We start from the raw sequence: 11,841 nt of genomic DNA on the forward strand, positions 1-11,841 counted from the left end.
AATAGTTAATTAAATTAGCATGTAAAGTGCTTCACTATGTGTTCTAAAATGTGTTTGATGCAAAGACTACATGAAAGCCCCAAATAAGCTTTAATGCAAGCTATATCTCTCTCAAGCTTTGGAAGAAAAAATTATGCGGGTGTCAAGTGTTTTCTCTGATGAGAGTTTATGATGATGAGGTTTAACTTGGATAGCCCAGATGGATAGAACTCGCATGTATGATTTGTTACTAACCTTTGATAATGCTGTTAACCTAGCAGTACCTACAGAATGAGAGAACATCTGCTATGGAATGGAAAGGCTTTGCATTCAAGGGGATGCTATATCCCTTTAAAAAGCTATCAGGATGTTTTTAAAACCACCTTGCATTGCCTTGCACAGTTAAACAGGTACAGGTGCTCTACAAAGACTTTACATACCTCTAAAAAGAAAGTGATTCAAGAAAAATTATGAAGCTAGTATGGGATGACTAGTAATTGGTTCTAACTGTTATCAATGGAAAGCATGAACAAAATCTTAGCATCAGATGCCTACTAAATTAGGCTACAGTTTTCAAGGATGTCAGAACTGATGGGTCAAATCAAACGAAGTTGGTTTGATATCAACCTAGAACATGTAAAATGCCTGATAGAACATTCAAATTTATTTTCAAAATAGGGTCAACTATTTAATCACAAGGCTGTTGTGAAAAAAAATCTTCACACTTTTTTCTGACAGTTTTTTAAAAATGTTTTACTTTTAAATTCAAGTACACATGCACTATATACACATTCTACATACACATGCACTACAGCCTTTCTAAACTGAATAGTGTCAAAAGTAAACATGAATCAAAATTACCCGTTCTTTTCCCCAAAGGTGCTTTTCTTGACTGAGGAAAAATAAAACCTTCTCTTTTATAACAAAATGATTCTTCATATAACGTTTCTTCACTTTTATCAAGTATAAGAATCTTTTCTCACACACACTGAGCACCAATGAGGAAAATTTTTTGCAAGAATATAGAAGGCAAGATGTTTCATAAAACTTGAAATAGTAGGGCTCTCATAGAAAGTTTCCGATCCATCATACTATTTCATCCTAGAGTGATTATCTTGGTTTTATTTATTGTCAATCTTTATGTCACAGAGAAAATACTTGAAACCTGTGGAATCTCATAGCTATATATTTGTATATGGTTAATCAGATTTCTCGTTAGATTTGTTGAACATAAACTGAAGTGAGGCATCTGTTGACTTTGAGCAATTTCAATCCTGTGCATGGTCACGTGTTTCTGGAATCATTTTTGACTTACATATGCTTTTGGACAGTATGGACAATGAAGCCCCATCCTTCAACTACATAAAAGATAAAAAGAGATTTAATAGCACATACAAACAGTGGCATAGCTGAGGGAGCGATGGCTCCCCAATCAACATTTTGCCTACATTAGCACCTATTCTTAGTGATTTTTTATCTCTCTCTCTCTCAAAAAAAAAAAAATAAAATAAAAAAAAAATATATATATATATATATATATATATATATATATATATATATATATATATATATATATAAAATGAAATGTTTCGGCTGACAGAAAATGTGATCAAAAACCTTACTCAATACAGCCTAGATTCTAGACTCTGTCCCAAATTTAGGTTGGAAGCAATCTCTGCAACTGGATTAGTCTGATGAAAGAGTTCTAGCGTTCATTCATTCATTCAGCCTAGATGTGTTTGCTCTCAAAACAGCAACGGGGGGCCCATAGGCAAAGATAGATATGAAGGGATGGAGGGGGGGGGGCACGATAATGAAAGATGGGGAAAGGGTTAATAACTCATGGTCGATTTTATCTATTCCATTGAAAATTTTAATCTAAACACTTTATCATATCCTCCGTCACCTGCGCTCTTCCAATTTAAACATTTTCAAAAAAGTCTTTCTTCGTAGTGCAAGCCCTGTGTGCCATCAAGAGCATGCTCGGCTTCCCCTTGACCAAAACAATCTCCCTCTAGTCCCTAATTTAAATGAAATGAGCTCCAGAAAAGTGGAAGGATCACTTTAGGAGACCTTTTTGAGAATCGAACTGAGCATTCTATTTGATTTTTTGACCACTGCTGAACAATGCTCAGAAAACCCAAGTACTTGACCTTTGAAGACCAGGCACACCCCGCTTCCCATCTCAGAGAGATATCAAAGCGTTTATAAAGGATGGGTGTATCCGGAAAGGATTATAAACAACAAAACATTGTCGTCTCAGACGATGGCAACAAAAAATAAAACATATATAAAAACGATCGTCAATCTGAGATCATTATAACAGATAATTAAAATCGAAACAACAAATGACAATAGGCAATCAAAATCATAAACAGTATTATACGATGATGGCATCATATAATGGCATTCTCATAAAGAATCTAGTAATCATCAGTCAATTGAATGATTGTCAATAATCTAAATCTAATGATTGTCAATAATCTAAATCTAATGATTGTCAATAATCTAAATCTAATGATTGTCAATAATCTAAATCTAATGATTGTCAATAATCTAAATCTAATGATTGTCAATAATCTAAATCTAATGATTGTCAATAATCTAAATCTAATGATTGTCAATAATCTAAATCTAATGATTGTCAATAATCTAAATCTAATGATTGTCAATAATCTAAATCTAATGATTGTCAATAATCTAAATCTAATGATTGTCAATAATGAATATAAAATTTTGAATCGCAGTGGATCAGCTAATCACAGTCATCCATGTTTTTACATTGTCCGGCTTCGACATCAGTTCAATTGTTGGCATCGGCCTTCAGTAGTCATAGGTCCGCCGTCGTCTAGGCTGCAAGTTGTATGGCCACGCCTGATTGCTGCACTCTTGCGGGGGCGGGTGTGTGACGTCAGTGTCAGTAACTCCTCTCAGTCTTGGCCGTAAGTCTTATTCCCTCACCTGACTGCAGCACTCCCTCGATGGTACATACATCAGGTCGGTGCCCCCTCTCGGTTCGCGTGCCCCTCTGGTTTTGTCGTGCATTTTATGCAAGTTCTGCTTCAGGGAAACCTGACAAGACCTATCAGGTGGCGGAAGTTCATAGGACTATGGAGGGTCCTTATCTTTATTTATTTATACAATATTGATTGGCCGAGGCCTATACAAGAGGATGCGGAAGGCCTCGCATCTTCCAGGCTAAGGTATGAGACTGGCATCTTACTAAAGTGGAACTGGGCCGTCTTTGGACACTGAGTTGCATAATGCCATAGGGATCCAGAAGCTCCATAATTAAAAGCAGAGTGAGTTGAACGCTTAACCCGTTCTAAGTATACTGGAAATGGGCCGTGCTCTGTAACCACTATTATCTTTTCTCTGGACCAAACATGATGTTGCCACCGGACCTGTTGTTGGACTTTATGTGGACACTGAGGAACTCCGCCTGTCCAATTAGAGAATTCCCCATTCAACATAACTCGTTGTGACCTATCTAGCAACCTCGATTCTCCCCAATTCAACAAGTTGCCCACAATCCCAATCTCATGTAAATGTTTCAAGAGTTAACTGTGTTGTACCCGATTGAATGCTTTCTGGAAATAGAGATAAACAATGCAGATGTTTTTACCTTTTCCCAAAACTTCAGTCATGTGATCATAGAGACAAAGGAGCTTGGTTACACATGACTTCCCCGTCCTTAAACCATGCTGGTTTTCTGACATGGCATTGTTTTCGCCTTTTGATGATAATTTCCAAAATTTTCGAGAGAGAGCTTGCCAAACTCACTGGATGGCAATTCGACACAGTTTCTCTACCACCGTTTTTAAATACCGTTTTTCCAACATTACCAAACTTCCAATCTTCTGGGACGATACCCTCAGCAACACTACTTCTGTATTTCTATTTCTAGTACAAGAAAATTTTCCACTTGATACATCTTATATTGTAATCACCAACAACAACCTGTCAGAATTATTTCGGACCCGTGGGGGCGCAAAAAGAACGAGTGCCCCTTCCAAGAACCTGAAAGACAATGGAAAATAATGGTTTGCTCATTCGCTCAAGGTGAGCATCCATGGGTCCGAAATAATTCTGACACTTTTGAGCAGGATCCAGTGTTGAAAATTGGAGCATTTTCAGTGAATATTTTTATGCGCATAACTTAGATTATTTAAAAGCTGAGACACTCGTAGGTTCAGATATCTCTGTACCACAGCATACGGTTTCTTCTTCTTCCCCAGATTACATTTGCATGAATGGTGTTCTTTTTCTCCCAATAAATTTCAACAGGAATGCTGTTTTAACGTTTGCGGAGCAGCCATTTCAAAATGTGTCAGCGCATTTCATGTTAGACTATGCATTCTTTGATGGCAATTGTTTGTATTGGTGTGTACCTCTATATTACCACCTCTTAAAGTTTTTCCCATCTTTTCTGAATCACCCTGCATATGCATAGGACTGTCAGTAATGTATCAAATAATAATGCAAAAATATAAGAGCTATAAATTTAATTTATGAAAAATATCAAAAAATGCAACTCACCTAAATGAGCATTTTTATCTGAAGCATTCTCAGAACAATCTACTGTTTTTATCATGTTTTGTTGCTTTGGAAATTTCGTTGGAAAATAGTTTGCTAAGGATGAAAAAAAATTAAAATCATCAAAAGATGAAAAGTAATATTTTTTGCATGAAAAAATATAGCAGATCATCTTATTGATGTCAGATTGCTGGGTAAATTCATGAATGTGGTAGAACCCCATCATTCCAGACTAATTGGGATGGGACACCTGTTCAGATTAGTGAAAAATTAAGATGAACAGGATTCATTTTTTAAACATAATTTTGTTTGGCATTTCATGATAGAGGATGTATTCCTACATGCAAGACAAGAGTTATAAACATAATTCCATTTAACCAGAGCTGATTTAATGAGTTCGAGGACCTGAGGCCTAAAAATGTTAGGGACATTTTAATTTCAGTAAAAAATCTTTCAGCAACTAAACCCTTCACATCTATTACAATTTACAATGAAACTAAAGTTTTAATTGATGTAGGTAGGCCTGTGTAATGTTCCAAAAAATATGGACATTTCTCTTATATCATAAATTGCGAACAGAACCTTTAAAATACATGTTTAGTAACTGCATTTATGAGGAGGTTTTTAGTAGATATATATGACAGAATTTAGTTACATTTTTACATTTGAATAAAATGTAAATATTTTGATGATGTTGATGTCACAATCAGAATATGTACGATATTTAAACGTATATAGTGTTTTATTAATGGAGACTACATACTGGATCATGTTCTTGAGTATGGTTTTGCTTGTACTTGGATAAAAACATTCTTTTCACCTCGCCCTCTCTTGAAGAAGCCTTGTGTCCGATCCACTTGACTGATTCCAGTTTGTGCGCTCTTCTGTTTTTCTTCCCTTTCTGAAAAATCAGAACATTTGGATATTATCATGAAGTATTATAAAAATATTTTTGTTTGCTATTGCCATTTTTAGTCTAATTACCAAATAATGAATCGTGATTCAAACAATTTTTCAACATCGCAGTACTCCCTATCAGATTTGAATGTGCACCACCATAAGCCTGTAAAAGTACAAACATTTTGAAGCCTACAATGGAATGGCTTTGTTTATAACTTATAAAAGCATCTATCCCAGAAGTGATGCTCTTTATTTGTTGATTGGGATTTTGCCATGACACTAAATAGATATTATCCTCAGCTCAATATTGACAAAAAATTCCAATAGTCTATACAGGTACGAAGCAAAAATCAATTCAAAAGGTAAAAGATACAATGAAAGAAGAAATTTGTATTAATTATATGTAATTTAAAGTCTTTTCTATAATGAAATAGACAATAAATTCTGGTTATACATGAATATAAAACTTGCATGTTGTATCCAATAGCTTTTCTAAAAAACATAGGCCTACTTTCGGTAGAGTACCAATTTCTCGCATTGCTGAAATTGGAGTTTTTGTAGGAAAATAATTCTTGTGTGATCCTAACAATGGCTCTGTTTCACGATTGCAATCCACTGTAACTTAAGAACAAGAAAGTAATTAAAATGAATTTGGGAAATTCATTCAAATTATCAAATATACATAGTAGCTGATTCATTTTACACATATTTCATTTACAAAATTAATATTTTTAAACAAAGGAATAGAAAAATTGGACTCAAAACTCAGCCTACTACATAAGAAAACTCTATGGAGGGACGGACACTTATGACAACACATCTTTCATTCTCACCATTTTTCAAACGTAGATCACACGGCAACTTGATGATCTGTCATGACTGTGTTATTACATGTACAAATTTTTTGTAAAAGTATATAAGGGACGTGGCTGTGAAAAATAACCTGCTCTATAGAGACTGAAATTTGATCACAATGAAATTATCTATCAGTATGTGCTTTCAAAGCAGTGACACTGTGATTTCTCAAATGGCAACCTTAAGTAGCCAAGGATAGCTTGGGAAAATATAATCAGTTAAAAATCATTTTAACCATTTTCATTATACCTGGTTATTTTATGTACAGGAAGGCTAATTAAATCATGACTTTGAATTGAATTCCATTTTTTTCCATGTCTCTCATAGTGTGCTAACTGAATTTCCTGCAGTAGTAACAGGCTATGTGGTCATCTTAATAATAATGGTTCTGACAGAAAAGTGCCAAGTCCCTCTTACTCACCACAACCACCACTTTAAAAAGCAGGTACTGCCATGTAGATTAGGCATAGACAAATCCAAGATTATAAGAAGGGTAGGGTCGTACAAAACTCCCTATTTTCATGCTAAAGCATCTTGCGTACAACTAAATCACTTTGCCAGAAAACATTCTAATTGGCTTAATCATGATGGCTCTGTGCAGCTTGTACGATGCACTGGACCAATCAAAATCGATATTCATCAATGGTATTGGCAGGGTTGGACAAATCAAAAAAAATTTTAGGCACCAACCAAATTTCGTAGAAGGCAAGAATGATTTTAATATCAAGAGAAACTGTCCTAAAAATGTTTTCTTGACTTCTACGGGAATTCATACATACATCTTTCTTGCGTTAAAAGACACACTGTCATGAAATCAGAAAATTTTGCGTCATTAATAGACTCCAATTTAACAATAACATAAAGAAAATTTAAGGCACCAATACAGATTTTCTAGTTGCCAAGGCGACCTGGTGCCTGGGATTTGTCAAACCCTGAGTATATTGGACCCCCCCCCCCCCCATAACCTTCAGTCCCTGAGACACACTAAATAGCACTTTAAAAAAGACTGCATAAACAAATGAAATGTTTACACATACCTCAAAATTAGTTTTAGATGTTTTAAATACTTGGAATTAAAATATTCATACTAATCTTTCCGCAGAGACTATCTATTTTTAGGTAATTTCACAGTTGAAAATAACCATTAGAAAAAAAGATTTAAAATGCCCTCAAGGAGGATATAGATTATCATGGATATACCTGTCTGGATGCCCAAGCTTACGACAGCCAAATATCTAAATGACGAAATAGGGATATTTAGCCTTTTTTGCCAAGCATTGCCTATTTGACGGCAGATTTCCATTATTGGGGTACATGCCAAGTACTGTATCAGAATAGCTCTATGTGACATCACTCAAAAGAATTATAAGTTGTTTTTAATTTTAAACTTGAATATATACCAATATTTCACCGTTACATACGAGGTCCACAAGGATATGGGGATTTGTTGCCAAACCATGAATGTGGCAAGACGGGTACAGAGTCAATACATTTTTTGGTTAATGGTTCATAATGAAAATAGATTCACTTGGAAATGAAATATAAAATTTGAGTTGCAGTAAGCTGATTTATTTATTGCTTGGTAATATGTGCAATATCACCACCTTCTTGTAAATAATGGTATTGTCATGTAAATGAAGCGGCTTACTGCAATGCAAATTATACATTTTGTTTCCAAATGAATCTATTTTCATTATGAACCAATAACCAAGAAATGGGTCGGCTCCCTGTACTTCCCATCTCGCCGCATTCTAGTTTGGATACAACCCTCCCTCACCCTGTGCGCTTGCTACATGGATCAATGTATAAGTGCCAAAATATACCCGATGATAGTGGTGAGGGGAAAAAAAACTATTTTGATGGTCAAGGCCGTCTTGATTTCAGATGTCAACAAACACGGAGTCTGTTTGCAGAATTCATAGATACTTTCAATCACTGATATCAAGTTTGATATTCACATCTATAGTCCGTTTCAGGTTAACTTTGCAGTGCAGAGAAAGGTAGAGAGTGTATTCCTTCGCCGCAAAATATAGTTCCCATATATCGGAGGCTTACGATGATCATTTATGCAGAATATTTCAATTTTTTGAATGATTGAAAATGAATACTGAAAAAATAGTGTTCTGAATCGATCTTTATTCGTTTAAGAATTTAAAAAAAAAAAAAAAATGATCACCATTATGCGTAAAAAAAAGATTTTTCTCAGTGAGATTGGCGAGAATCAGCTATACCTTACCGCGACTGCGCATCGATACATTGGTTGAAAGGCTTTCGTTGTCATAGAAACGTGTGATGCGGTTCCCTCGTAGCTTCCCTTTCACTGCAAAGTTAACCTGAAACGAACTATAGAGTGTGACCAAATTCAAAAACTGAGAAAGGAGGACGCCTGCAAGCACACACCCTTTCATTGATGCAACTTTTACCAATTTCCACAATAGATGATGCCACTATACTCACACAAAAAAAATCATTTCTATTGTAGGAGAGAGAAATTACCACTAAAATACTTTTCCCCCAAAAAAACAATCACTTTTTTACATGTAGCCCCCCCCCCCTGGAGTAAGGCGAGAGTTTCCTTCTCTACCCTCAGGTTTTTTCTCTTTCGGGATCATTGTCTTTGTATCAAAGGCCATTTTGCTGTAGGAATCAGCATTGAGTGTTGTTTGCATTCTATTTTATTCATTTATGAATGGAAGAGGTATTCCTTCCCCCCCCCCCTTCAGAATTCAGAATACAGCATTAACTATTAGAGAGCAAACAAAATGGTATTCTTAAAATGAATGTTGCAGTTTTCTACTTCCAAACCTGTTTTTCGGACTGTCTTTTTCATACTATCCTGGAGTAAGCTGGCCCATGGTTAAAGAAGTATCTGTGCCCTGCTTGGGTTTTTATTTTGGGAATTTCAACAGCGATTGGTCAAAGCATGTAAAAATGTGTGGGGAAAAAAAAAAAACTTTTATCAATGAGGAAGTACATGTTTCAGAGATAGAATTTTTTTTTTCTAAAACGCAAGAGGACATCTGGTAACCCTAACTACATCAAGTATAAATTAGATAAATATTTGAATTACAAAAACTGACAATTCAGTTAACTGAACCACCATCCTTTAGCAAGTTTTACATTTTCTTCGAACTTCACAAAACTTTGTCCTCAATGATCTAAAATAGCAGCTATAACTATAGTCCATGGATGCTGATCAAACATCAGAAATTGAATGGTTCATAATTTGCATTATTTAATGCACTTTTAGCAATGAACGCTGAGGACAAGAGACCAAACACTGCATTTCTCATTTGAGATAGAGCTAGAAGAAAAGTTTGTTGATATACAGTGAACGCTTAACATTTTGTCTAAAAGACTGTAGCAGGAGATTTCTGTTTCCTCTGACAGAACTCATCTCCCCAAAAACTAAGATTCTTGCATCAATATGTCACGAGAGGATTTCTTTTTATTAAACAATATGTGGTTATTTTCAACAGACTTCCATTTGTTTGAGTTTTAAAATTTATTTGTTCAACATTGATTAAATGCCTTGAAATATTTCATTTGAGTGCATACCTAATATCACCAGTGTGAGATAAGACAATTAAAATTAAACACTGATTTGATGCCAATAATTTCAGATATATGGGAAAGTCCCTTTACTTTTACATAATAATTACAATGCCATTTTAACAATAAATACTCAGTCACATATTGTACAATGCTTGCACACAGTTATTTAGACTTTTGTAAATTTGCCGATATACATAACAAAGAATGCTTTTCAAGGGACGTTAACCGATCAGGATGAAGGTATATAATCATCACAAACTGTTTGTGCATTTCCCACAAAGCGACAGTCTTCGTCAGAGTCATCTTCCAGTTCATCGGCGGCAGATTTCGATACATCAGTGACTTCTGATGGATTATCGGGCATTTCTTGAAATGTGATACCAGATGAACTAACGATAGCTTCGTCCTCACCATCAGAGTTAATCAGGTCTCCAGCGACAGGAAACGGTTCACTCTTTTGATCGTCACAGTGGCTGCTTTGACCAATGTCGCCACATTCATTCGAGTCAGCATTAAACTGTCCAGCTGATCCAGTTTCTTGCGAATCCTGCATTTCAACATCCCTTCTACTCCCCTCATCATCATCAGAATCTTCACCCACCTCAACATTATCATAACCTTCTACAGTAGAAGTGCAAAGTGATTCATCTTCTTGCACATTATGACCATTATTATCTTCTCTATGACCTCTATGGTTATCGTCTTCAGAATTAGAAACCAACTGATCAGATATATGATGAGCACGATAATTATTTTGAAGCATATGAATATCATCAACATATTCAACACCATCCTCTGCGCCTAAGTCTTCATCATCGCTCAAGTCAGGAGTATGTTCGTGAGTAATATGTAACTGAGCATTGTACTCGGGCAAGTCATTAGCATCTTCCTGCGAGCACATTTCTCCAGATGCATATTCTTCTTCATCTTCATCCGAGTGCTGACTAGAGCCAGGAGAAGAATCACATTCTTCGCAAGAATGATTATTCACATCGCCATCGTCACCTTCATCCAACGAGACATCACCACTCGTTTCCACGCAAGTCTCCTTATTCTCTAAGGCTTTCCTCAAAACAGCATTATGCTCACTTAAAAGAGAATGTTCTTCTTGAAGCTGCAACAGCTTATGCTGTAACCTTTCAAGGGCTAAATTTGGGTCTTGCTCGTACAACTTCTCTTCTAGTTCTAAGATTCTAGTCTCCATGCTCTCGATGGTGTCCATGATTTCCTGGCGAGGCATTCCCAGCATCTCTTCGTACCTCATATTGAAATAGTTTGTCTCAAAGTCTTGTATGTAGTAAGCACTATTGTCCAAATCTTGTAACGACTCGTACTGATAATCAATGTCCTGGAAAGCCGCATCATCCTCATAGTTATCTGACTTGGCACTGTCGGTGCTGGAGTTGAAAGGATTCGGTTTCTCGAAATTGAAATACAGATGGCATTCGTCGTGATCATCGATGATGAACTGAGTCGAGTTTTCCGGAGCTTTCGGGACATCAACAGGCCGAATCAGAACTTTCTTATTACGTTTTCGGTTCGGATGACTCACCGACGGCTTGCTCTCGGCGTTCACGGGTAGCAACGGTATCTTGAAACCATCAGAATCGACGCTCTCATCCGGATTCTGTTGATCACCGACTCGTTTCCGGAACTTTTTCTTTTTGCCCCGTCTGCACTTCTTCGGTTTGGCGCACGCTGGCTCATCCTTCGACTCGTTTGGTCGCTTCAAAGGTGGCTGCTGATCATCCGGCAACTCGCTCATCCTTCACTTTCACGATGATATCACTTGAAACGAAGTGAAATTCCAGAGCTCAACAATATCTCCCAGAAAAACGCACGAGCACTTCCAGCTTGCTCCCTGCGTGAAAGAGAATACGTGATGTGAATATGGGAACGACTTTGACTTACAAATCATCTTTCTTACTAATCAACAAGGATATTTTTTTATATGTGCTTATAAATCCATCAAATGAGATAATTAATATGTTTTATATAAAAAAACAAAAATAAATT

General features: G+C 36.2%; 1 protein-coding gene across 1 annotated transcript; it reads right to left on the reverse strand.

Moving 5' to 3' along the window:
* Positions 1-9,749: 9,749 nt before the first annotated feature.
* LOC149064639 (uncharacterized) lies at positions 9,750-11,713 on the reverse strand. The gene has a single exon (XM_089255110.1). It carries the CDS (start codon positions 11,588-11,590, stop codon positions 10,055-10,057), a length of 1,536 nt encoding a protein of 511 aa, XP_089111236.1. The 5' UTR covers positions 11,591-11,713; the 3' UTR covers positions 9,750-10,054.
* Positions 11,714-11,841: the final 128 nt, after the last annotated feature.

This window comes from Pholcus phalangioides, unplaced genomic scaffold, assembly GCF_987345545.1.
Source record: "Pholcus phalangioides strain wild (caught in Gottingen) unplaced genomic scaffold, Ppha-v1.0 ptg000042l_1, whole genome shotgun sequence".
In the NCBI taxonomy this organism is placed as follows: Eukaryota; Metazoa; Arthropoda; class Arachnida; order Araneae; family Pholcidae; genus Pholcus; species Pholcus phalangioides.